This window comes from Sciurus vulgaris (genome assembly GCF_902686455.1).
Source record: "Sciurus vulgaris genome assembly, chromosome: 7".
In the NCBI taxonomy this organism is placed as follows: Eukaryota; Metazoa; Chordata; class Mammalia; order Rodentia; family Sciuridae; genus Sciurus; species Sciurus vulgaris.
In genome coordinates, this window is record NC_136467.1 from 33811887 (window position 1) to 33839602 (window position 27716).

General features: G+C 36.1%; 1 protein-coding gene and 1 long non-coding RNA gene across 2 annotated transcripts in view; one reads left to right on the plus strand and one right to left on the minus strand.

The window, feature by feature from the left end:
* Positions 1-25794, minus strand: part of ENPP3 (ectonucleotide pyrophosphatase/phosphodiesterase 3) — a 95570-nt gene extending 69776 nt beyond the window's left edge. Inside the window, 10 exon segments of the mRNA XM_079148223.1 lie at positions 2381-2384; positions 2386-2403; positions 2405-2421; positions 2424-2479; positions 8142-8202; positions 10866-10991; positions 12689-12811; positions 19859-19934; positions 23386-23526; positions 25759-25794. Coding sequence (XP_079004349.1) covers positions 2381-2384; positions 2386-2403; positions 2405-2421; positions 2424-2479; positions 8142-8202; positions 10866-10991; positions 12689-12811; positions 19859-19934; positions 23386-23463 — 559 coding nt within the window. The 5' untranslated portion in view covers positions 23464-23526; positions 25759-25794.
* LOC306666249 lies at positions 6562-10461 on the plus strand. Its single transcript, XR_013765253.1, has 2 exons — positions 6562-7043; positions 8726-10461. It is a non-coding gene; the product is annotated as an uncharacterized lncRNA (long non-coding RNA).
* Positions 25795-27716: the final 1922 nt, after the last annotated feature.

Here is a 27716-nt window from a genome sequence, read left to right on the forward strand (position 1 = left end):
TATGGTAGCTCAGCCTGTAATCCCAGCTACTTGGGAGGCTAACACAGGAGGATTACAAATTTGAGGACAACCTGGACAACTTAGTGTGACCTTGTCTCAAAAAAATTAAAAAGGACTGGGAATGTAGCTCAGTGGTGGAGTGCTAGCTTAGCATATGCAAAACTGGGTTTAATCCCCAGGGTGACAAAAATAAACAAATATTCAAAATCACAAAAGCAAAAAATAGAATGGTGGTTTCCAGGGATTGGGTGGAATGTGCAAACTGCTTACCAATAGGTATAAAACTTCAGTTTATACACAATAAGTTCTAGAGATCTGTTGTACAACATTGTGCTTATAGATAATAATATTACATTGACACTTAAAATTCTAAGAGGGCAGATCTCACTAAGTGTTCTCATCAAGATAAATAGAAAGCAGAGAGCAAATGGCACTTGCAATGGAGAGCTTAAGAGGTCTACACTCCATGAACGCCAATCTTGCTAACTAATTTCCAAAACTCTTCATGTTAAGTGACAGATCTTTGTTGTCTATCTGCTACTTCTTATTTTATTTTATCCCCAGTGTCCCACCTAATTTTCCAGGAAGTCTGGCTTCTAGCTGGGGTTGAATGCCTTCTATCTTGACAGTTTTCTGATCTTGGCTTGGGCCTTTCTATGTCTGCTGCCAATTACACTAAGACAAGATAATAGAGTTACTTTATTAAAATGTAATTCCAAGAGCCACATCCTCATACACTTAGTAGTTACCGATAGGACTCACTTCCCTTGGTATTAGTTCATGCTCAGTTTTTATAACTGCTGTAGTCCAATGCTGGCAGCCTGATGGGACACTAGAGATGGGGCCCTGGACTTTTGACACCTACTGTCACTACTCATCTCTTGCCTACCATCCTAATCCTATTTCATCATATTCTTACTGGACACTCTACAAAGGAATAGGAGATTAGTTTGCCTTGGGAGACCTACACAGTAATTTCTTCATACATTTGTGGATTGGGATGTTGTCCATAAGTCTAAAAACATATTTTAGAAATCAGAAATAGGAAACCTCTTAATAGACAAATATTTAATTGATGTCATTTCCAATTCTTGATCAGATGACAAAAATCAAACAATTCCATTTGAAAAGAAATTCAGTTCATCCTGGCTATTAAATTCCCTTTTGAACATAAGATTTGATATTTAGATTATCAAGAGATTATCAAGAGAAATTTAGATAATGAAATAGAAACTAAGAGGTATCAGTTATCTTTTCAGGCCAAAGTATGTTAGCAGTAAGTGGCAAGTTCTGGGTTTGAAAAATTCTCCATCTTTTTGCTGAAGACCTGCCTTAGAGAGTAAGAAAGAAGTTGAAGAAATAATGCATCTTGTTTCTCAGGGAAAAAATAGATTATCTTTCTACAATCATGACATTTTAGAGCTGGAATTAACAGAAAAAGCATTACCATTAGGCCTAGTCCTCTCATTTTATGAATGAGGGAACCAAAGCCTAGAAAAGTCAGTGACTTACTCAGGGAAACTGTAGTTTTTAATAATTTGGAGAAAATAAAAACGGTAGTAAACCAAATTGTTACAAAAATGGAGAACTTGGAAATAAAAGAGGGTCTGGAAGAAAAGGAGACAAAAGAGAAGAATTTCAGGGTAGTAAAGAGTATGGAGCTGGCCCTCTGGTTGTGTCCTTGGGCAATCAACTTCTTTTTATTATTACTTCTCAAGTGTGTGCAGGGCCAAGTGCCTAATGCAGAAAAGCATAGCATGTGATAAAGTTGATAATAGGAAAACACTTAAAATCACCATTAAACACCCACCATTCAATGTTCTTACAGTAATCTATCAGAAAGTGACCATTTTACAAATGAAGACACTGGACACCAACATGTGAGGTAAACTTTCCTGAGACACAACAGCTAATAAGTGATCGAGTCAGTTTCTAGGAAATTTGATTCCGGACTGGAAAGAGATCCTGGACTTCAGAGGATTTAGTTTAGAGGATTTAGTGGAGGATTTCGCAGACACTGGTCTATCCAGTTCCCTTAGGCTCCTTTAGGCTCCTATCTTCTGCTATGCATCAAACCCAGTACTGACAAAGGCCACTTTAGAAATGGTATGCATAAACAGATTTCCCAGGACAGAGATTGTATTCAATATGAAACAAAGTTTTAAAAAAGATGAGCATGCTGCCAAAGAAAAGTATGAGGAGCCATAAGCATGAAAATCCTCCTTACTAAAATATACAGATGTGTGATAAAACATCAAGCTCTTGAAAGGACCTGGGATAATACAAACCACCATTGCTAAAGGTCAGAAAGAAAGTGTTCTTCTAAGGATTTGCTGACAAGGTGTCTATCATTTGCATTCTGTTAACTGCAAGAACTTACTCAAGTTTATTGATATTTGGCAATTAAAATACTCCATGTGTTAAATATTCAGCTCTGAAGCCATCCATGGAAAACAAGATAACAGGTGGCAGGTCAAACCTGAAAATGGAAAACAAAAATTTTATCCATGATTTAATTGTTAAAACAAAAATACACCTTTCAATACGTGCTTGTAATTCTCTGAATAGAAAATGTTTAGAAAGGAGAGTAAGGAAAGTTCTAGGTCAAGTAACAACCATTGAAGTCTATCATCTTTGGATGTAATTATGATGTGAAATTTAGAAAATGTTTAGGAGGTGTTTTATTTTAAAGTTCTACATATTGATTTTTATTCTAATATCTCAGAATATTAGTATACTTCTCAAAAGCATTCAATCTCTTCATTTTAGAGGGATAGTTAAGGTAAATGATAGAAAAAATAAATCAAAGGAAAAACTCAAAGATAAAAGATAAATCAAAGATAACTTTGTGTTTATAGCTAGAGGCTATTCTTTTTTAAATGTAGTACTTTTTTCACTGTCTGAGTTTTATCCTTATTTCTCTCTCTCGCTCTCTCTCTCTCTCTCCTCTCGTCTCTCTCGTCTCTCATCTCTCCTCCTCTCTCTCTCTCTCACACACACACACGCCGCACACACACACACACACACAAATTCACAGGTGTATATATCTTGATAAATTTTTTCTAACTGAACTCACATGTTGCCATCACCAAGATCAAGAATCAGAACATGACCAGCACCCCAAAGTTGCCCCTGGTCCTTCCCTCAGTCACTGAACAGCCCTGAGCAGGATGAGCAGTGCCTTGATTTCTAACAGCATAATTGTGCCTATTTTTGTACTGACATTGACATGCAAATTGAATGACACAGTATATATTTCATTAAGTCTGATTTTTTTTTTACTTGACATTATGATTGAGATTAATCCATCTTGTTGCATATAGTTAAAGATCATTCTTCCAGTGAATGAACAAAACCACAAACTTATTCATTCTACTGTTAACAGGCATTTAGGTGTTTTCCAAATCAGAGCTACTATAAATAGCAGATATGAATACAGTAAATTTGTTTTAAATTCCAATGTAATGAACACAAAGAAGTATATAAAGAATTATTTTCAACTCTGCTCAACTAGTTGTATAAATAAAATTTTAATAAAAACATACTTGCCTACAAATTTTGGCTAGAATAAGTCTTTTAAAATTCTGATAATTACCTAAATATGATGAAAAAAATTCTGAATGCCTATGTCAAATAAAAATTAGATGGTTATGCCTGTGCTTTTGACATGTTTGAGTAGAGCTAAATAGTGTTGCCATCTAATTCCACATTGCAAAATAAATTATGAGGAGCATCTGAAGAAAAGGTCTATTTGACTTCCTAGATTACACATTTATTGTAGAATATTTCATTTAACAATATTTGAGTCAGATACTCTGCTAGATTCTTAGAAAAAAAGGCATAGAGGAGTTACAGTCCTCATCTAGGATATGAAATTGAGATGTAAAAGGATGGTTGAGGGTTAGATTCAAATGTATGGAAGGATGTCAAACTCAAGCTCTGTAAGGTGAGAGCAGCTTTCCAGGAGGTGTGACATGAGCTAAGTCCCAAAGAAATAATAGAAATAGTTTGAAAATGGGTCTGATGTTTTAATCAGGGATATACTCTGTGCAGAAACCCAGAGAGATACAAAACCTGCAACAATATGTGAGTGTCAAAAATCACTAGATTAAGTTAAAAAAACCAGACAGAAGAGAACATATGGTATGAACATTGATATGAAGTTCTAAAACAAATCTATGGTGATAGAAATCATAATGAGGATTAAGAGAATAGAAGGAAAAAAGAGACATGAAGCATCCTTCTGTGATGGTGGAAATATTTTCTATCTTGCAAATATTAGGTTATAATCTATAACCTATGTCTGTAGGCTATAGAAAATTTCCAAACACCTAAGATATAAGCATTTCAATAGATACACTTAAGATATGAGCATTTCAGTATGTATGAATTATACCTCAATTTAAAAACAAATATGAGAATCTGGGACTGTTTGAAATATAACAGGTAGAAAATTCATCAAAACCTCAAGGGTCCTGGTGCATTTACATTAGAAATTATATTTTTTCAAAGTCTTTGGCATAATTCTGATTAAAATTTTACGTTCACAAATGTGCCATCAAAAATAACCTTGCAACTTAAAGATGAGGTCGATCATGCGTGGGACAAGGGTGGGATTCAAAGATCTAGTATATCCCTTTCTTAATGTCCTCCCTACCTCTCAAGTTTGCTATTCAAAGCTCCAGAGCACATTTATATGCTGCTACCATGAATATCCTTGTGTTCAAACACCCTTAATTAATTCCTCAGGCTACATTCCTAAGGATTAAATTTTCTGATCTAAGGACAAATTCTCAAAGAAGACTAAAATATTTTGTCACAATTCTCTTTCTGACAGTCTGTATCAATTTGTTCTTCCAAAATCAAGACAAGTGGCGGTTACTTTACACAAATCATGGTATATTGATAATTTTATGGAATGAATTGGTTATCTTCTTTTCATTTTAATTTCTCTGATTTCCAGTAGAGTTGACCATTACATCTATATTACTTTTACTGTCTACGATGAAGCTTGAATAACAGCACTCTGTATGCTTAGAATTGTCATTTCACACCTATTATTTCACATCACCATTAGCAAAAATAACAGAAAATAAACAATAAAATTAACAACCTCCTGAAAGCCAGGTATGACATTACATCTAGAATATCAATGAGATGGATAAAGAGGATCAAATAATTACCCAAGGTGTCCCACTGCCAGGAAGGATGGAGCTAAGCTATTGGTCTACATCTGTCTGACTTAGGAGCACACACTTCTTATTGAACTATGATGACTAGCAAAATCATAAGACAAAGCAAGCAAACAGAAATACTAGTTTAAATATCCAGTAATAAGGTTTCATGTAATTTCATGTCTCCAGTCATAAGGTTGTTACCAGTAACTATTGTTAACACTGGGCAGAATCACCATACATTTGCCTCACAGAGATGGCACATATGGACAGGAATAACTCCAGTGGAATAAATGGGGTGAGTGGATGGTGGGAGACAGACGGTCAGTGTGCCCCTCACCACCTTCACTGCTGCTTCCTCACCAGTGTTCTTTCTGGTCTTTCTGGCTTCAAGGTTGCAAAGGTCAATCCTGTAACCTCTGTGCCACTGTTCCAGCTTTTGAATCCTAAACTAGACAAGCAATTCACCAGTCTGGGCCAGATCATGTTGGCTGATCACTTAGGCTCAATCATCTAGGTTTGCTGGGACTTTTTGCAAGGACTTCAGTGAGAATCTTCCTGCTTACTTAATGTCTCTCTTCCCCTGATTATCAATTAGAGGGAGAGTCTTAGGGTCACAAAAAATTCTTCCTCTCTACCTCTTCCTCTGTCAGTTGCACAGTGCCACAGTTGCAGACTACCACTTGAGAGAGCACCAAGCCATAGAGACTCTAGGGCCTTGCCCCCAGGGTTGACTTCCTGCCTCCAGCAATCACAAGCAGTGTAACCTGGGGCAAGGTGCTTCAGAGCTTTGTGCCTATGTTTTAATAAAAGGATTACATGACAAAGGATAGAGATAATAGGGCCTACTTTAAAGGGTTTTCATAAGGAATAACATGTAAGATGGCTCAGTATAAAGTATATACCAGTACATCATAAGAACTATATAAATATTAGCTGTTGTTCTTATTATTATCATTATTATTATTATTTTAGTGCTGCAAGTGGAAGTGAAGACCTCAAGCATGCTAAGCCTGTGCGTACCACTGAGCTACACCCCCAGCCCACCTGTTATCATTTTTATGCTTTTGTCAGAGAGAATGAATTATAAGTTAATTTGGACCCTGAGAAAAGTCCATCTGAATCTATGCTGTTTGGTTTTGGGCACACCTTAGTAGGTTCAAATGGCAGGTTCATCTAATAAGTGACTAAAGAAGAATTCCACTAGAAAAATATTAACTTTTTGAGTAACTACTATATGCCATACACCAGAACTAAAATTTGGACTATTATTTTATAAAGTAGTAAACATTTTCCCTTTCTTTAGATCATTTAATCCACATATGAAATCTTCTGAACTTGGCATTGTTGTTGTTGTTGTTGTTATTATTATTATTATTATTATTATTATTCAATTTAATAGATGAAGCTCAGAGAATTTACTAGAGCCAAGTCTCACAGGCAAAACTAGGACTCCAACTCAAATCTCTTTTTGTTCTAAAATCCTTTGCTTCTTCCACCCAGAAGCTGCTGAAGAGGACAGCTGGATCTGAGAATTGGAACAAACCAAAGTAGCATGGTACAATAACAGATGCATTTGTCTATCAATAAGAGAAAAATTCTTAGATGTCCTAAATTTAATTACAAGGATGAAAGGCCTGGGAGATGGGGAGGTAATCAGTTAACAAGCTCTGGGCCAAAAAGAAGAAAAGGTCATTTACATTTTTGAATGTATGTTAAAACTTAACTCAAATTCCAGCCCAATCCCCTAGGTGCTAACATGTCCTGCTTGCAACACCTCACCCCACATTCCAGAAGCAGCAAGTAGATGGCCCTCCTGCTCCAAAGTTTGACACTCTGCTTAATCTCACCCCTCTTTCTATTGCCAAGGTAGGTTCAATGTGAACAACCTGTGCCTTCTTTCCCTAAGTCTTCATTATAAAAATATATACCCTGCTGGGGTCCACTGCACCCTTCCCCAACTGCTACCCGGCCTTGCTGCTTGATATTATAGGAACTCACTTCATGACCCAGTCCTTTCCTTTCTGTCTAGTATCTGTAAGAGCTCAGTAAACCCTTTTATGTCAGAGAGTACTCAGTCTCAGGAGGTTTGATTTCATACCTTACACAGTTCTTTTAAAATGGGGTCTTCCTTTGTTGCCTAGGCTGGCCTCAAATCCAAATCTCTACTCGATCTCCCGAGTAGATGGAATAGGCCACTCTACGGCTCTGAACGTATTTTTTTAAATGAAATAATCCCATTTTTTATGCTCAGGCCAATTCTTCCTAAAAGCAGGTATTCCTTACTTCTTCCACCTCACTGTCATCCTCCCATTGCTGGGCCCAGGAAAGTCTGAAGGGCATGGGGAGCCAAAGAAGGAATGGGGACAGTACCCCTGCTCCGAGGTAATTAGGGACACATCTTCAGGCCTGGGAAAATTTCTACGAGAGCTGTCATGAACATGGGAAGGAGAAGCATGGGTTGGACTGGGGTGGGGTTGTGTAGGGAGGGGGTGGGGTGAACCTCAAGTGTTTCTTACCTGTCCTCACCAGATGGATGAATCCCACCTCAACAATTGCAGGCATCCCTCCTTTTCCTATGTGACCTTCTGTGACCCTCTTCTTCCACATCCTCCAGTAAGAAGAAATTGCTGGTGCCAGGAGTGTTAATAGAAAGAGTTCTAGCAGGATTCGTTTCAATCTAAATTGCAAGTACTAACCTGGACCTTGTGAATGTTACTTAATATTCCAACCAAATTTTAAGTCAATATTATGAACCATGAATATACTAAATTAACATAAAAGTACTTTGAAAATAATAACGCAAACAAATCTATTAACTTTGAATTCACAAGGAATCCAATCTTCTGTTAACTATTCTGTTTTGAAAAGTAAGTATGGTAGAGGAAATGCCACCCTGCCTCTCAATTACTATCGCATGTGCCAGTTGTCAAAAGAGGAGAAAAAACGGACATCACTCATGCTCACCCTTCTGGACACTGAGTCTGCTCAGCTGTGGTGCAGTTTTCTTTCACCCAAGGGGTTGTTCCTGCAAAGCAAAGATCAAAATCTTCAGACTGTTGTACCACACACGAAAAAGGGAAGCAAGTGTCAGAGGACATAATCTTCCCAAACTGCATAATAGCATCACTCTGATAACTAAATTCTTCTAGAACAAATAAGTGCTATTTCACATGTTGGCAAGGGCTGTGCCTGTAATGACTTGCAGAGTTCTGTAATCTGCACCAGCTGAATGCCAGGAAGCCAATCTACTGAGGAAAACAAAGGGGATTCCCTCAGCTGGAAAGGGACATTTCTTCTTGTTAATAATGTTTTGAAACAAAATAATAATAATGTTTTGGATTTTTCTCCCTCACAGATAATGTTTTCTCAACTGCTAGAGTAAATGGGTTTAATAAATATAAATATACAATCTAGATAAAAGAAAACATGAAAGAAGAAAAAGCTAAAGGAAATAGTTGTATCAAGTGGGTGAAATTTAACAAATGCTTAAAATCTTAACAAAAAAATACCCTAGCTTCATGGATATTTTTCTTTATCATACATTCCAGCTAAAAAATAAAGTGGAAATTGTAGAAGATGAATGTCACCATTTGCAACCCCTAATGGATCTAGAAATGATTTTCAATGGCTAACATTCCCAAAACCACACCAGCAGACATGATGAACCTCAGGATGGAAGTAGCACAGTCATGTACAAAGTAACTTGCAAAAAAATAAATGTTTAAATTACATTGAATCTCAACAGACCTCTGTCTCTGCAAATTTGCAGGAAATGTATGGAATGATAAACTGATTAAATCACAAAGGATGTAATCAACAAAATTCAGACTGGAAAACTATTGGACAAATGACCCCATTTCTCCAGTATATAAATTGCAAAGGAGGAAAAAGAAAAGGGAACCATATATATTTAAAAGACTTGAAATATATCAGTCAGTTGCAATAAATAGCACCTATTTGGATCCTGATTTAATCTTAAAAAATATTTGGAGACAAGGAGAAGAATTTGAACACTGTTTATTTAATGACAGTAAATAATTATTAATGATGTTTTCAAATGTATGATGGTATTATAATTTTGTTAAATCCTTGTCTTTTTACATATGTTCTGAAAATATTTGTAACTGATGTTACAAATGATGTTAACTCTAGTATTTGCTTTGAAATGACCTAAAAATTTGAAAGAGAAGTGGGGGGAAATAGGAGTATATTTTGTTAAGAAAAACTCCAAGTTAAATAGGCAAAAGGAGAAGCTGATCACTAGACTTTGTGTTAATGTCAATCTTGGACTTATCTAAAATGTTATGTATTATTTAATTACCTAGGTGTATGTACCTTTATCTATATTACTCATTATTACTCATTTTACAACTCAAAGAGAGTTGCAGTTAACCAATAGAAAACAAACAGCATAAACAACTATGGAATCTTTTCTGATAGCAAATAGATTTTCCTGTAGAAAACAAAAATAATTTCTGTCCCAATAAAAGTTACAATTTTAGTGATTTTATTCAACATTCTTTCAGTCCTCTATTCATTTAGTCTCTTTGATTTTCTTTGAACGGGCTTTACATTTTAGTTGGTTATCTCATTAATGAGTTAGTAAATCTTTCACTTGATCACTTTACATTTATCTTAAAGTCATGTTATCTTTTTGAAAATCACGCTTTGTCAACATGAGATAGAATTGGCCATATGGATAACATAGGTGATGAGAAAACATCATGCTATTCTCTCTATCCCTGCATATGGTAGAACTATATCACAAAGTTTTTAAAAATTCTAAGTTTAACAAAGTATAAAAGTAACTAGTTTGTTCTAGTCATGTTTTATGAATAAAACAAAAGTGATTCAAATTCCCTCAATCTCTCTAAAGATACAATTCTGACCAAAAACAGTTAACAATTTTTAGTCTAGGGAATGGACTCCTTAGAGTAAGAAAACATTTCCATTTATTTTTAAAATAAACTGAAATTATTAAATTAACTCCATAACCAATGAGTGGTAATGATAAACTTCAACACTACTAGAAATCGAGAGCTAGATAACCTCTATCTGTCAAAGGGAAATGAGGGAAAGGTAGGGGGATAGGAATAGAAAAGACGGTGGAATGAATCTGACATAACTCTTCTGTGTTCATATATGAATACAGCACAGTGGATCTCACCATCATGTACATCCACAAGACTGGGATCCTAATTAGAATAAAATATATGTCATGTCTTTGTAAAGAAAACAAAACAGATTCTACTGTCATATATAACTATAAAGAACAAATAAATTTTTTTTTTAAAAAGATAACCTCTTGCTGTATGTTTTAACTTTAGAACCTGCCATCCTCTGTCTCATACCACAAGTGTAACTGGCATGTCATTGGACTAAAACGGACCTTGCTTCCTAGACAAATAAGGAGCTATAAGCTCTCTCTTCTCTTTTCTACACCTTGTGATGTAGAAAAGATATGTATAAACCATATAAAAATATGTATAGGCCATTTAAAAGATATGTAGAAGAGATATGTAAAAATCATATCTTTTCCCACAGTGAATACATTTGATCTTTTCTTTGATGTATAAATTAGTAACTAAAGATTATCTGACTTGTTTTCATTTCTACAGCCCAGGATAGCTCTAGAAAACACGGTTGCACTGAACTCAGAAGCAAATCTGACAACATCCTTCTGCTTACCTTGGCAAATACTCTTGTAGTTAGCACAGCAATCTTGCTTCTGCGTACAGTCCTCTGCACAGGAGCAAAGGCTGGTCACCTGTCTGCCTTCCCCACAACGAAATGAACTGCATGACCATATTTGAGCTGTAAAATTATGCAAGTTAGTTCTGGGCATTTTCTTAAGTATCCAATTTAAAAGATACAAATTTGATGCATTTCTCATTCTGTTATTGTATACAGTCAAATTCTTGGGTTATCTGCATTAACAAATGAAAATATATCATACAAAACAAGAAGCAATCTATTCCTTAACAGGAGGGACAGAGAGAAATGCTGCCCTACAAGCTGCAATCCTAGTCCCCTCACAGGTGCCCTCGTGAGTTTAGAGAGGTTCTAAACTCTGGTCCTGTTGCTAACCCAAGGGTAGGAATTTCCCATGGTGAAACTCCATTAGTCTTGACCAGTCATAGCTACCCAAGAGCAGCTTTGTCCAGTCTTGTCTAAGGACAGCCAGCCAGGAAGAGACAGTGATGATAATAATAACAGGAGCAGAACATTCACATCTTTAGGACCACCGTCTTCAGATAGAAGTGGTAGGTCGGCTCCAGCCACACCTTTGATGTTCTTCCAGGCTTTGTACTTAGTGTGAGAGAAGTTTAAATAAATCCCATTGTTAAAATCAGCAGGAAGCTGAAGGAAAGCTGCTTCCCATTGCCACCTGCTAGGAAACAATGCTTAAATAAACACGTGGGATAGGTTAATGATGTGTGCGTCCATTGTGCACAGAGTTCTTCATTCCCAGTCATTTATTTCTTAGAAAAGATCTGGGGAGATAAAGTAAAAGGAACACAGATAGCTATCTAAGTGAGTTATCCCCTCCCTTTTATGCTTTTCAGAGAACATAATGTAAAGAATTCTACTGTTCTAATCTTCACTCTTATCCAACCACTAGCTAACCCCACCTTACCAATTACTTAGAGAATTAAATAGTAAAACTGTGTTTTCTGTCTGGAGGACAGTGTTTCTCAAATTGTGCTCTGAGAAGATAGAATCAAGATCAGAATGATCAAGAATGATGATTTTCACGGGGAGTCTTAAGCACCCTGAAATTTAAGACCATTTGCAGATGAAACTACGATGTTTATTTTAAGCCAGAGTAAAACTCCATTGGGATTTATGTAATTATCTGGCATTTCATCCTGAAGACAGATGTCCTTCAATTTCAATCAACTAAAGTTCATCTGTTGATCTGGAAAGGGTGAGTGGTAGAAGCAGACCCTATATGAAAGGTGTTATGGATGGAACTGTGCTTCCAGAAAGACAATGAAGCCCTGACCCCCAATATCTGTGAATGTGATCTCATTTGGAAATGTGTCCGGACTACTTGCAGATAATTATCTGCAAGTAAAATGAAATCATTAAGGTTAGTCCTAACCCAATATGACTGGTGTTCTCATGAAAAGGGGACATTTGGACACAGACACACACTGATGCAAGAAGGTGCAAAAAGACGCAGGTTTTGTGAAGATGAAAGCAGAGTTTGGAGTTGTGCCTCTACCAGCCAAGGAATGCCAGCACCCCACCAGAAGCTAGGGAGAGGCAAAGAGCAGATTCTCCCTCACAACCTTCAGATGGACCTAGATCTTCAATATCTTGACCTTGGTCTTCTAGCCTCCAGAAACTGTGAGACAATGCATGGCTGGTTTTTACACTCCTGTGTTTGTGGTACTTTGTTGTAGAAGCACTAAGAAATTTATACATAAGGTGTGCCTGTAAAAATTTGGATATGCATTAATGATAACACAATCAACTTGATAATAAACTTTTCTTAAAACTCATACTTGAGTCCACACAGACGCTTGTAAAGTCCCAGCAGCAATCGTTTCGGTCTCTACACCCCTCATCACACCTGCAGCCCCACTTTCCTCTAAATGAAGAATCAAAGCATTTTCTCCTGCAGCTCTCTGTAAAACAAAGGACATAAGGACAGTAATATTTAGAAGTTAACCTGTATCTCATACCTAGATGGCGGAAACACATAAAAGTACTTAGCACAGGCTAGCACAAATTAGATGCTTTTTATGTTCAGTATGATTCACCAGTGAACTGTGCTAAATAATGAGGCGCTGGACACTTTTTCATTGCTGGTAGAGTTACAAATTGGTGCAGCCACTCTGGAAAGCAGTGTAGAGAATCCTCAGGAAACTTGGAATGGACCCACCTTTTGACCCAGTTATCCCACTCCTCCGTTTATACCCAAAAGGCTTAAAATTAGCATACTACAGTAATGCAGTCACATCAATGTTTATAGCAACTCAATTCACAATAGCTAGATTGTGGAATGAACCTAGATACCCTTCAACAGATGAATGGATAAAGAAACTGTGGTATATATACACAATGGAAAATTATTCAGCTATAAAGAAGAATAATATTATGGCATTTGAAAATAAATGAATGGAACTGGAGAATATCATGCTAAGTGAAATAAGCCAGTCCCAAAAAACAAAGGCTAAATGCTTTCCCTGATAAGTGGATGATGATATATAATGGGGGTGGGGAGGTGGGGGGGGTGAGAGAAGAATGGAGGAACTTTAGATTATGTAGAAGGAATGAGAGGGAGGGGGGATATGAAAAATGGTGGAATGGAGACAAGACATCACTACCCTACATACATGTGTGATTACACGAATAGTATGAATCTACATCATGCACAACCATAGAAATGAAATATGTATCCCATTTGTGTACAATGAATCAAAATGCAGTCTGTAAAAAATAAATAAATAATTTAAAAATAATAAGGCACTGGTATTACAAAGGAATACATGGAAGCACACAGTGGGTGAGAAGATTCCACTGAGTCTTGGAAAAGGGATCAGCATTATTTAAATCAGTGAAGCAAAGAAAGGCCAATTTGGAGAACAGCAGGTAAGACACAATGGCTAAAGGGTAGGATTAAAAGTAAAGATGGGGGTGCTGGGGAGATAGCTCAGTGGATAGAGTGGTTGCCTTGTAAGCACAAGGCCCTGGGAGGTTCGATCCCCAGCACCGCCCCCCAAAAAAGAAGTAAAGATGGGGAGAGGAAAGCTGCAAATGCCGAATTAAGAGGCTTGAAACCCAAACTTTGGTAATGAGAAGCTCTTAAAGGATAAGCAGAGGATAAGTAATTAGAACTGTGTTTTATGTACTTGTTCTGAAAAACAGGTGAAAGGATGAACCTCTCTAATCAAGACTTTAATTCAAATCCAAAAATGATAAGGACCTAAAGAAGATAGTAGTAGTAGACACAAAGAATATATAAATAAGCTTGCAGAGAAATTAGTGTGCAATTAAGAGGAGGGCAGGTTTATATAAAGAATGAAGCAGGGGGGCTGTGGCTGTGGCTCAGTGGTAGAGTGCTTGCCTGGCACGTGGGCACGTGTGAGGCACTGGGTTCAATCCTAGCACCACATAAAAATTAATAAATAAAAAAACTGAAAGAATTGTGTCCATCTACAACTAAAAAAATTTAAAAATAAAAAAGAATGAAGAAGGGGAAAGAGGCAATAATGCCTTCCAAGAAGTCAGGCAAGGACCTGAAAGAAGGAAAGGTCAGTTTTGCCGGATATCCAAGCAAACAGATACCTGGAAGGGAGTCTATATATTTGGATCTGAAGCTCAGGAAAGAGACAGATAAAAGTTAAGATACTAATTTTGGAGTCTTCAGCGTATTAGTGATACTATGCAATGAGAAAGCCAATCTCATCGTGGAGTTCTCACAAAGGAGTGTGTGACCAGCTAAATACAATTTCTCCTTGCCATGAATTCTTAGTGATGCTTTTTACCTATCATTCTCTGTGATACTCACTACCTGCTTTGTATACCAAAAATGTCCCTTGAAGGCAAGGAGGGTATAATGGTATGATTGGGGCAATTCAACTTTGAGTACCTTGTCCCCATCTCTTGAAAATCAGCACATAGTTTTAAATTTATATGTTTATTTATTCTACACATATTATTTAGCATCATTATGTTCCAGGTTCTAGGCATGGAGATAAAATGATAAATAATACAGATATGGTTAAAGAGACTTTACAGTAATAAAGCATTTTTAAGAAATGGTAGTGACAGGCTCAGGCATGGTGGCACATTCTTATAATTCCAGCGACTTAGGAGGCTGAAGCAAAAGGATCGAAACTCAAGATCGGCTCAGCAACTTAACAAGGTGCTCAGCAACTTATCAAGACCCCGTCTCAAAATATAAAAAAGGACTAGGGATGTAGCTCAGAGGTAAAGCACCCCTGGGGTCAAAACCAAGTACCAAAAAAAAAAAAAAAAAAAAAAAAAAAAAGGAATACTCCAGGAAATTAGGAGAATTAGTTAGGTATGTGGAGAGAGAAGACATCTTGATATTCTTGCCTTATGACAAATACAAAAAATTAATTTTAAAGGCTTAACAAAATATAAATGTCTCAGGAGTCAAGTTTCATATTAAAAATGAACAAGAAAGGTGAAAGAGGAGGAATATACACATGAAAGGCATAGAAAGTAAGGGCACTCATGTGATATAGCTCCTCAGACTCCAAAGGAGACAAAACAGAACTCATGATTTTCAAAGTCCTATTATAGAAGTTTACTTAACTTTTGAGAAACGAAGTGACTTTTCACTAATAAATTAATGAGACATGCTGTTGCTGACATAAATGTACAAACTCTATGAAGGTTATGTGACAACATGAAATAAAGGGCTTAAAATGTGAATTTAAAAAAGAAAAAGAGGGGCTAAAGTTGTGGCTCAGTGGTAGAGCGCTTGCCTGGCATGTGTGAGGTCCTGTTTTTGATCCTTAGCACTACATATAAATGAATAGATAAAATAAAAAGATCCATGGACACTAAAAAGTACTTTAAAAAATAATAAGAAAAAAGATGAAGGAAGAAAAGAAAAAACAGTGAGCACTCCAGACTCACAGGTTCACAAGCTGGAGGAATTTAGGGGTGACTTTGGTAACAGGACAACAGCCACAGAGGAAGATAACTAGGAGGAGAAAAGGAACAAGCCTTTCTGAGAAATCTACACAGAGGACATTTGAGGAGAGCAGGATGGCATGCCACATGAGAGATAAAGCAAAACAAACATGAGAAAACCTTGATTGACAAGGACTTGGGACCAGAGTTCAGACACACAGACACACAGACACACAGACACACACACACACACACACACAACTAAAATTGAGATCCTCTTAAGGAGATATTATATCCACAAAAGAAAAGTTATAATAAAAAAGAAAAGAAGCAACATTCAGCATGCTTTTGGAAATAAAAATATGAGAGTAGTAATGAAAACCATAGTAGAGGCATGTGGTAGGCACAGCTACAATCCTCAGGAGGATTCCATTCCCTAATCCCTGCTACCAAGAAGTTGTTATCTTATATAATAAATGGACTTTACATATGTAGTTAAGGCTACTAGTTAACTTATCTCATGGAAGCTGAGAGCACAATGGTAGTTACCAGAGGCTGGGGAGAAAAGGCAGAAAAGAAGGAAAAGTAAAGGTTAATCATTACGTATCAAGTTACAATCAGAAGCAAGAAATTCTGCTGTACTATTGCACGGTATAGTGACAACTGATAACAATAATTTACTGTTGAAAAACTAGAAGACAGGATTTTGAATGTTTTCACTATAAAGAAATGATAAATGAGAAGTTAGATAGGTTTACCCTGATGTGAACATTACACAATAAATACATGTATCAAAACATCACATCATACCCACAAATATGTACAATGAGTATGTATTTATGCATTAAATTTTTAAAATAAAAAAATCAGGTATACCTCAACAAGCAAACAACAAATGAAAGTGATATTATTTTTAAAGTCCTAAAATTGCTTAGACAATAATGTTTGAGCAGCAAACATTATTACATCAAATTGCCTACCATGTTTCCCTGGGGAAAGCTCACATAAAGAGACCAGTAGGGTTAAGAGATGTTAAAAGATCCCAAAGAGATACCACTAGCAATGTACAAATGATCACAAATTAGAAAATTACCATATTTCTTAAAAGCAGCACTTCACACAAGGAGACTGAAAAGTCATGTTTTCAAATCTACAGAGGAAAATTATTTTCATCTTAAAATTCAATATCTAGGCAAACTACCAAGTGTTAGATTAGGATGTCAAAGATGCATTTAGATAGGCAAGGACTCAAGTCCTATCTTCTATGCATCCTATCTTAGTAAGCTACCAGGGGACATTCTGTGTAAAATGAGGAAGTGAAGCAAGAAAACAAGGCTTAATGAACACAATCTTCAGCAAAACAGACAGGCTGATGTTAGGAAACACTAGCCATACACCAAACTGAAAAAACATGGATGGGAGTAACAGGGCAGTGAAAAAAAAAGTTAAAATGAAAGATATCATTCTATACCCAACTTTATGTAGTCAAAAAAGATAATGCCAAAGGTTGGTGGTAATGTGTGATGAAGGTAGGGTAAGCTGTGGCAGCCATTCTAGAATTAATCTGGGACTACTTAGCCAAAATTGAAGATGTAAACACTAAGATCCAGGAGAACATGACAAAACAAATCTCACACAAGTCCATAAGGTAACCCGCAGGGTTTATGCTGTAGTGAGGAACTATCTGGTGGATATTCAACACGGGGAGAGAGCAGATCAAATGGTATATTGGATACATATCAAAAAGCACCATATAGAAGTATAAGAATGACCACGTGCATAGCAATTTAGATGCAACTCAAAAACTGCTCAATTGTAAAGTAAGAAAAATTGATAGATACATCATAATCCACTTACATAAATGCCCTTTGCTTTTTTTTTTTTTTTTTTTTTTTTTTTGTACTGGGGATTAATCCCAGGAGTGCTTTACCACTGAACTATATCCACAGCCCTTTTTATTTTTTCTTTTAAGACAGGGTCTAGCTGAGTTACTGAGATTGCAGGTGTGTAACACCACACCCAATTATCTCAGGTTTTTACTACTTCTGTCTGGTCCTCTTAGTTCTAGTTCATGACCTCCTTATTATTCCTTTAAAGGAATACGCCAGACAAGTTCCTGCCTAGGCCTTTGCATTTGCTTTTCCTTCTTACCTAGAATATCCTTCCTGAAGCATCCCTGTTTCTCCTTCCATCAACTCGTAACTTGAGAGATATTTCACATCCCATCCTGACTCAAAATTTAATATTCTCTTTTTGGGTTTTGTTTATTCCTTGGCACTTTCTCTATCATATATGTATATTGCTTATTTATATTTTTATTCTCTTTCTTCCATGCTACAATGTAAAATAAAACCAAACATACAACCCATGTTCAATTTTTGAAGAATAGGTAAAAAAAATTGCACACAAATAACAAAATTTTAAGAACATGCACAAACTTTAAAAAACCCACATTAGAAAAAATCTGTATGAGTGAAGAATGGTGAATACTGTCCAGAGTTGGAGCTTAGAGGAACAGAGGTGGCAGAAGATACATAATAAAGGGGAAGATAAGATGAAGATGCTAAATGCTAAGGAATATTAAAAAGGATGAATATGACAAAAGAGAGCAAGGAAAGGAAAGGTAATGGTGCCACATAAGGACTGTTAGACTGAGATGGAAGAAAGAGAATAAGGAAAAGTTGATCCTGGGAAGTCAACCAGTACTGCAGTAAGAGAGTGAGTGAAAGAACTGAAACAATAGATTTTATTCAGAGATTAGGGTATGCCTTTTGCGATCAATTTATGCAGTTGGGAAAATAAACTTGCCAAGAAATGATGCCCATTTTTGTGTGCTTACATCAGCATACTAGTCCTAAAATGGCCTGCCAACACTCATATGAGCGAGGGCTAGCGCCACCACTCAGCTAGACACCACAGTCAAGTGAACAAGAGAGGGCAGCGATGTTCCAGCTAATATTTGCCTTCCTTGTTTTACTGTATCGCCATTTTCTAAAGGGAAACAGAAAGTGTTAATTCTCAAGTGAAAGCCTAACTGGAAAGTTGTCAGTTGACCTCCCTAAGTGGACTCCTACTGAAGAGCAACACTTTTCCCACTGGAGTTAAAATAGAAAATATCAGTCAAACTGAAAGGGGTAATGAATGTTCTAACAACTGCTTCCTGCTTCACTTTATAGCAAAACAATACATTAAAAATGATAGAAAATGCTTTTTAGAGTCACTTACAAATGGTGTGTTTATTATTCATACTAATGGGAAGCACAAAATGGATGTGAAGTGTTTATATACTTGGGGGCATGTATTTCCTATTTTTCTTTGCTTCTTATGAAAATTTTTTTGAAGTTTCACTATATTTCACCACATAATTGTCATGACCACATTAACATCCATTCATGAGTATTCCATTCATCTTAACCTTGAACCAAAGACAGCTTATTAATAAATCATTTTTAAGTAGCATGGGAACAATGAAAAGAGAAGCTTAAAAAAACAAAACTTCACATAATGGTCACACCCTACTTTTTCACACACAAAAAAAATTGGCATAAAATCTGCAATTATTATACATGAAACATACATAGTACTATGCACCACTTTTTAAAATTTGGCACTACCTAACCAAAATATAATACAATTTCAGAGATGGAATAATATTGGCATGCTATCAAGGTACAGGACAGGTGGCAGGAGGTGCTGGGGGGGTGGAGCAATAAAGGCTTCCAAGTCCAAGAGGCTGGACACTTTGTCATCAGATATATACAATTACAGTAGGAGCTGGGACAGAAAGTCTGTGATCTGTTATCAAAGTTCTCTGTACTGGAATGATATTGGAGCAGGGACTTTTGTATGAGGGTGGAAGAGTAAAGTCCAGAAATGATAGTGGACAATATTAGCCACAGATGGGTGAGTGAGGGGTGGGAGAGGGAGAAGCCTGGAAGTAACACTAGGCATGGAGGAGAGAAGAGACTTGGGGTGAAGACAAGTTTTTAGTGGATTAAGGCCAGGAGAAACAAGAAAAAAGAGAATGTTTTGGAAAAAAAGATAAAACAGGCTAGTTGGTATACCTTCAGTTTCTTGTTTCCTGAGTCCGAACCCCAGGCCTAATCCAAGTGACATAATCACCAGTAAAACAAGAAGAACCTATTACAAAAAAGGAAAATCCACATTTATAATTCTCTTTAAAGTACACAAAGTTATAAACAACCACATGCTCAGTGAGTGTTAAGTACCCACAACATGTTCATTAATGCAGCATTTGAGATCCAACAATAGAGGTGCATTATTTCATTTAGTTACCCCAAATAAGAAAGGTTTGTAAAGAATTTTAAAATGCCATGTATTACAGTATTTTCCATACTCAAATACTTTCATGGTTCAAATACAATGAGCAGAACCCCAAACTGAATTAATTAGGAATTAAAACCATGGGATCCATTTGCCTTTGTCCATTTTCTTTTTTCTTGTTTTTTAAAATTTTATTTATTCATTTATTTATTTCAGTGGAGCAGGGTGGATCTCGCTATGTTGCCCAGGATGCTCTTAAACTCCTGGCCTCCAGCAATTCTCCTACCTCAGCCTCCCAAATAGCTGAGATTATAGGCACACACCACACCTGGCTTCATTTTCTGTTTTAATTAGAAATTAAAACAGGAAATCATTTCTAGAAATTTCTGGAAATCATTTCTAGAAAGGCACTCCAGAATTCCAGCACAACTGTGAAATCCTTACCTACTTCATTTCTAGGGAACAGAGTTTTGGGGGGCTTTTTGCTTTTTTCTACTCTTTTCATCAGAGAAAAATTAGAACATTTAACAAATGTAAAAACATAATTAATTGGAAAGTGATCTGCTTTAATTCTTAGTTCATAGCAAATCATTTAGGGTAATTTGGAAGCCTTGTGATCAAAGATTACGTGGGTCACTCATCATCATTACTGCTGCAAAAGCTCAAGTAGCAGACTTTATGCTATGATAAGATTAAACTGGGAAGTATTTTTCTCACTGCCTTTTTACCTCATCCGTGGGGTCCAAAGATAAGTTGCTGTAAGAATGCAGTACACTACCATAAAGAATGGTAACACACAATCAAATTAGAAAAGTATTTTATAATAACTTTTATTAGACCTTAAAACACAAACAATAAATTTCACAAAGAAAGACAGATCAAAATTGCTTAAATAATAAAGAAATTCATAAACTATTGATTGGGGGACTTGCTTTCATTTTGAAAATCAACTGGAAAATTAACTAACTTTGACAATAGAAGTGAATACAGAGACTGGGAAAATATATTAAAATACTATGAAAACAATTCTCATATGAGGTCTCAAATTGGCCCAGGGGTTAATGACCTTCCAATATACATTCGGTGAGAGGATGGAAGGGGAAAGTAAACAGTTATTAAATAACACCATTAGTTGTTAGTCCCTTGTCATGCATGGTGCTCTGAAGTCACAAATGGCCCGTACTAGAATTGTTCCAAAGCAACAAAACCAACATTGGGAAACTCCCTATGGTAAAACTTCATGAATTACAGATTTACAAATTAATATACTTTGAGTTACATCTACTCTTTATTACTTTTGCCATTCAAACTTGCTAGAAAATCAACATTTAGCTGTTGGTAGGATGCTTTAAAACTTTGCGATGTTAAATGTTGGTATCTTTTTCATCATGGTTCTGTGTTGTTTCCATATATTTATATCTTGTTCTCCATACTATTTCATAAAAGGTTTTTGTTTGGTTGTTTGTTTGGCTTGGGGTGGTACTGGGGATGGACTCCAGTGCCTTGTGCATACTAGCCAAGTGCTTTGCTGCAGAAATATATGTCCCCAACCAAATGTTCTTTTTTTTTTTTTTTTTTTTTTTTTTTTGGTACTAGGGATTGAACCCAGGGGTGCTTAACCACTTAGGTCCTTGCTAAGTTGCTGAGGCTGGTCTTGAACTTGCAATCCTCCTCCTTCAGCCTCCCAAACCGCTGAGATTATAGGCATGCACCACCATGCCCAGTCAAACGTTCATTTTAAATCTCTTATCATGTGCTTTAAATATCTAATTCTTAAAAATCTTCTTGATATTGAGGTACACATGAATCTTTAAATCTCTATGCTGTGCACAAAGTAGGGAGAATATTATGAACTCCAAAATCCACTGTAAACCCAACAAACACTTGACTTCAGCTTGATTGAATAAAGAGAAACACAGTAGCTGCCTTCAAAAATTTTAAATGATACTTTTGTCAAAATTAAAAAAAATAATTAGGGTACTCTCAAAATTGTGACTTTAAAATACTGAGCTTCATTTACTAACTAAAAATCAGTCAAAAGATAGAAAGAAAAACAAATGACATATAAGTTTTGCTCCCAAAGAAATTTTATAGCTTATCCCAATAAGATAGGGATAAGTATATAAAATATAGTAAATAGATATAGATTGTAGATATATCTTTATATATATCTTTAATAAGATATAGTACATAGCATAAGAACTGTAGCAAGCATTCTATAATTCCCAGAAAGATAGAGAGTAAGTAGACGACATTGGAGGTTTACTTTGTTTTAATCACTGGGTTCAATGCTGACACGCTTGTTTAATTTACTCCTTGTTAACAATGCTAACAATGTTAACAATGTTAACACAGAAAAGGGTGGTGACATTCTCTCAACTAGGGAATTTAGGTGGAGAACATGGCCCTAAAAACTACAAGAGGAAACGAGATTGTCTAAAGAAATCTTTAGATAGACTTTGGGAAACGTTCATAAGTAACGTGCAATGAGAAGAAAGATAAATTTGCAAAACAATACCAGGAGAAAAATCCATAAAAATGAGCATTTTATGTCACTGCAGAAAAAAGGGGGAAGAATAGTTTGAAATGAGGAAGTACTCAACAATATGCCTATATTGTTGTTATGGAAACTTCAGTGGGGAGAAGGCAGGGGAAGAGAAATTGACTGTTGAGGAAGGACTGATTTCAGCACAACAATAACAAAGCAAGAACTCAAGGGACAGTGGGTTGGTGGTGAAACTGAGGTAGCGAATAGAAGACCTCTTTTCCCAAAAGTTTGATGCTGAAGGGAAGAGTCAGAGTGAAGGGAAGAGACAGAGTAATAAAATCAAAGCTTTTTATTTTATTTGTTAGGATAAGGATGATCCTGCCACATAAAAAGACAAGAATGAGAAGACAGACAAAAAAGACTTTCTCTAGAATTGCATTAAATTAGGATGAAATCAATAGTTTGACAAAAATAATATAAGGTATGATTATTTAGTATCTCACTCTCTGTCCTTAAAATATTTATGCAATAAAAAAGTGATTTGGAAGGTAATTGTAATCATGCAAAAAAGTCCTGCAAAGGTTTCTGATGTGGAGTTCAACTTTTAATTAAACATTAACCTATGGTTACTCAAATTTCTTACTTGTTGAATATGATTAAAAATCTTAACTTGCATTGAAGTCACCATAAGGAATCAAGCTGAATACAATAACTTAAAATTTCATATTTAAATAGCAACACAAACAAATTCAAATGGAGAGATACATTTTTAACATTTGTCACAAAGCTAGAAATACTCAAATTAAGAACTGTACTTACAATACAAATTATTTTATATTTTCTGACAGTGTTCTTCCTAACAGGTTCATCTGTTGCTAAAGTTAGCATAGATTCCATCGTTCCAGACACTGCATAAACCTGTTTGGCCAGAAGAGAGTGGTGTTCCTTCTTTCCTCTAGTCTGTAAAGAGAAACTGTACTGAGTTACACAGTTGTGCCTGACTTTTAAATGCTTGCAGAGTTCAGCTCTTTAGTGATTGGGCAATCTAGAGAGGAGAAAAATACGGTAGTAACTACAGTGCTAAAAGGTTCAAGTCCTGTACTAGAACATCGTAAACAACTATCCTTTTTCTCCTTATAATTCATAGTAAATACAAATCAAGATCTGTGTAATGAGAATGATATAATAATCAAATTGGAATACAAGCTTATTATTTATTTTCTTTAAAAATAACTCCAGGGCTGGGGAGATAGCTCAGCTGGTAGAGTGCTTGCCTCACAAGCACAAGGCCCTGAATTCGACCCTCAGTACTGCAAAAATAAATAAATAAATAAATACTCCAAACAAGTCTTGTTATAGGTAGTTTCTACATTTACATATACTTCATGCCACATGGTCAAAAACTAACATATTAAAAAAATGTGTTTCGATTATAGTAGTAATTTTGAAACTATACCAAACCAATATGAAACTGCTTAATTCTGTTATAATTATGTCTTGCATTTTACAGTGCTCCGAATTTAAGACACATTTTGAAATACATTATCTCATGTCAAACTTGACAATATTCCTTCTAACCATCTTATTCCTATTTCTTAGATGAGTAAATTAAGGCTCTCATTGTTTAAATTATGTGACTTGTCCAAAGTCACATATTTAGATGCCAGAACTAGATGTGGAACCCATTTTCTAACACCCTAAATGTAAGGCAATTTTCACTAATTGACTAAAATTATTTTCTTATTCATATAGACCAGGGCATCTTAATACATGTACTCTGTGTTAAGATGGGGTAACAGGTTTATGATGTAAGGAGTTAAATTAATAGTAGAATGTCAAAAAGTTTTAGTAAATGGTGAGCACTGAACTCTTCCACTTTTACTGATGCTAAGCCAGTGATTTTCAAAGCGTGGTATCATGGAACATTGTTTCATGATAACTACCTTGGCTAAATAAACATTGAGAACACTTCTCTAATGTAAAGATCATAAAATTCCTGTATGGTGCAGTATATCCTTTGGAAAACACTACTCTAGGTAAACTTTTTTCAACCCAAAAAGCAGTGAAAATGAACGAGTTCATTTATTCTGTTGTACAATGACTTTTTCCAGGTACCCCAGTGAAACTATCAAGTTAAACAAACAAAAATATTGTAATACTGTTAGCATAAAGTTCTCCACACTGGATAGCTTATTAGTGTCCAGAGACAGAATTTTTGTTGCTGTTGTTGTTGTTTGTTTGTTTTCTAATTCTGAAGCCCAGATTTATTTTGGTTGAATTAGAATTTTCCATAGTTTTGCTAAAGCTGCAGTATTTTTAAAATATCCCTCCAAGTGATATTTTATGCAGCAAAGGTCAGTCTAAATACTTTGTTTTAAATAGTGCAGACATTTTCAAATTCCCTTAGGCAAGAATTCACTCTATGCTAATCAAACTTGCATATATTATGGGTAGGATCACCCAAGGGGCTTGGTCACCTGTGCAAGATCCCCTTTTAGTGATATTTCAGTTTTCACTTTTTCAGTTTTCAGTTCACACTTTTGTTGTTTCATACTGATTTTACAAAAGAATGATCAAGCCTATATCAAAATTTGCTTCAAAATAAGGGGACTCCTAGGACCTGTTTTTTATCTAGTCATCTGTCTTATGCCTTCAGTTCTTGTGGGCTTCTTGACTATCTGTTCTTGTGACATTCTTCCTGCTCTGCCTTAACTCTGATTCCTGAACCTCCAACTTTTATTTTCTCCTCTGTGAAGGTTGTTTGTGTCAACTTGGTTAAGCTATAATAGCCAGTTATTTAATCAAACACAAATCTAGGGTGCTGCTATGATGATATTTTGTCATTGTGGTGACAACTATAATTAGTCAACTTTAAAAAAAACTATTCTTTACTATGTGAGTGGACCTCATCCAGTCACTTGAGGACTTTAAAAGTTAAGATAAGTTTATCAGAGAAGAAATTCTGTTTCATGGCAACAACATTAACCTGAGTTACCAGCCTACGTGTCCCCATCCCCACCTCATCCCCTGTCCTTTGGAGTTTGGACATTGACCAGCCCCCACAGGCAGGTGAGCTGATTCCTTGGCATAATGTTCCTCTCTCTCCCTCCCTTTTTCTCTCTGATCCAGAGACTTTGTTCAGTTAATGTTTTTCTGGAAGACTTGTATTAGTGATGGTAACATGGTCCTTACCTTATCCACCTAGCTTTATGCTTGCCACTCATCTTCAGTAAATGAAGAGAACATATAAGTGGCTGAAAATATAAAGAAAATGAAGAGAATAACTGAATCAAGAGTCAGGAGAGTGGTTACATCTGGGAGGAGGGAAGGGAATATCACTAAGAAGGGGTACACAGTGGGATTCTCTGTTTTGGGCAATGTTTTTTTTTTTTTTTTTTTTTTTTTTTCTTCCTTCCTCCCTTTTTTTTTTTTTTTCATTGCTGGGGGTTGAACCCAGAGCCTTTCATGTGCTGAGAAACACGTTTACACAGCTTTTGATTTTATTTTGAGATAGTCTCATGTAAGTCACCAGACTGTCTTCAAACTTGTGGTCTTCCTGCCTCAGACTCCTGAATAGCTGGGGTTACAGGCATGAAACAGCATGCCCTCAATATCTCATTTCTTAATCTTATGAAAGCACAGAGATATTTGTCTTATTGATATTTTTAAAATTATATATATGTATATATGATTGGTATGCTCAGCCTTACATATGACTAATTTCATGATTAAGAATAAAAGTATTCTCAAAGATGCTTTTTACCTCTAAAGCTAACACCCAAGACTCATACTGCTGAATCTTGCAAAATGCCTCCCTGACAAAAGGCACAACCAGATTTTAACTATGAGGCAGATTTCACTACAGGATTAATTGTTATTATTATTATTTTTTTATCGTTTTGGTACCAGGAATGGATCCTAGGGGTGCTTAACCACCGAGTCACATCCCCAGCCCTTTTTTTATTTTTTATTTTGAGACAGGGTCTGATAAGTTACTCAGAGTTAATTTTCTGAGGCTGGCTTTGAACTTGTGATCCTCCTGCCTCAGCCTCCCAAGCCGTACACTGATTATTAATGTCAAGAAAGTGCCTGCCCAGAGGAAGGCAAGTAGGCAGTTTTGTGTGTCTAGATCCCTGTGTGCTCTGCATGGGACTATTGTGAGAATGGGGAGGAGAATCATCAAGCAATCCATACCTCATTCTCAGAAGACCAAGTAAATATAGTGAATGATAAATATGTTCATGAAAGAAATACCTTGCAAACTGTGAAATTCTAAACAAAGTTGACATTTTGTCATGTATATTATAGCAGCAAAAATGAAGACTCAAAGGTAACATGGCTAGTTATAAAACTGCAGTATGTCCATGGAACTATTCAACATATTTTGGAATAGTTAGCCATGAAATGCCATTTGAAACTTGAAGTATGTAATTTTATGATAAAAGGAAACAAGTTCTCTGTATTTGTATACATTCAATGAACCTGTGAAATTTTTGCCAAAAGGGACAAGACAGGTTTAAAATGTAAATTAGTTCTAGAACAGTTTCAAATGAAGTTATGGACATACCATCTGCCATGTTATATATCAAGTATTCAATACAGGTACCAGGAGATTAGAAATACAAATAGTATTTGTTGGTAGATTCTGATATAATATCCTCTGGTATCTGTGATGGGCTGACAGATCTGACTCCATGAGAATGTTATAGGCCAGAGTCTAAGGGAAATGACTAAACAGACTCCATTTTGCTCTGAGACTCTATGTTATGTAGGAAATAAGCTTCTCCCATGGGAACACCCCGCCTCCGTGCCTATCATCAGTTACGTGGTGTGACATGTTTAATAATATACAATGGCAACTCCTATGTAGTAAAGAATTGCTCTCTTTTGATTCCTATTGCTCCTAAACAATGTACTATGTGAACAGTAATTGTGTGGATGTTAGCAACCATTCTTTAGTTTGTACCTAGGTAAGGGTCATTTTGACCCACATCCCCCTCTGTCGATGATCTCATGATGTTAATGTGTAATTTCGGATCATAGCAACAACACTTATGATTAATGTGATTTTTGGTATAAGAACCCCTACAACCCTGTGGTCGGGGCTGTTCTCCCAATAGCCATTTTTTTGGGCATTGTGTGAGACAGTC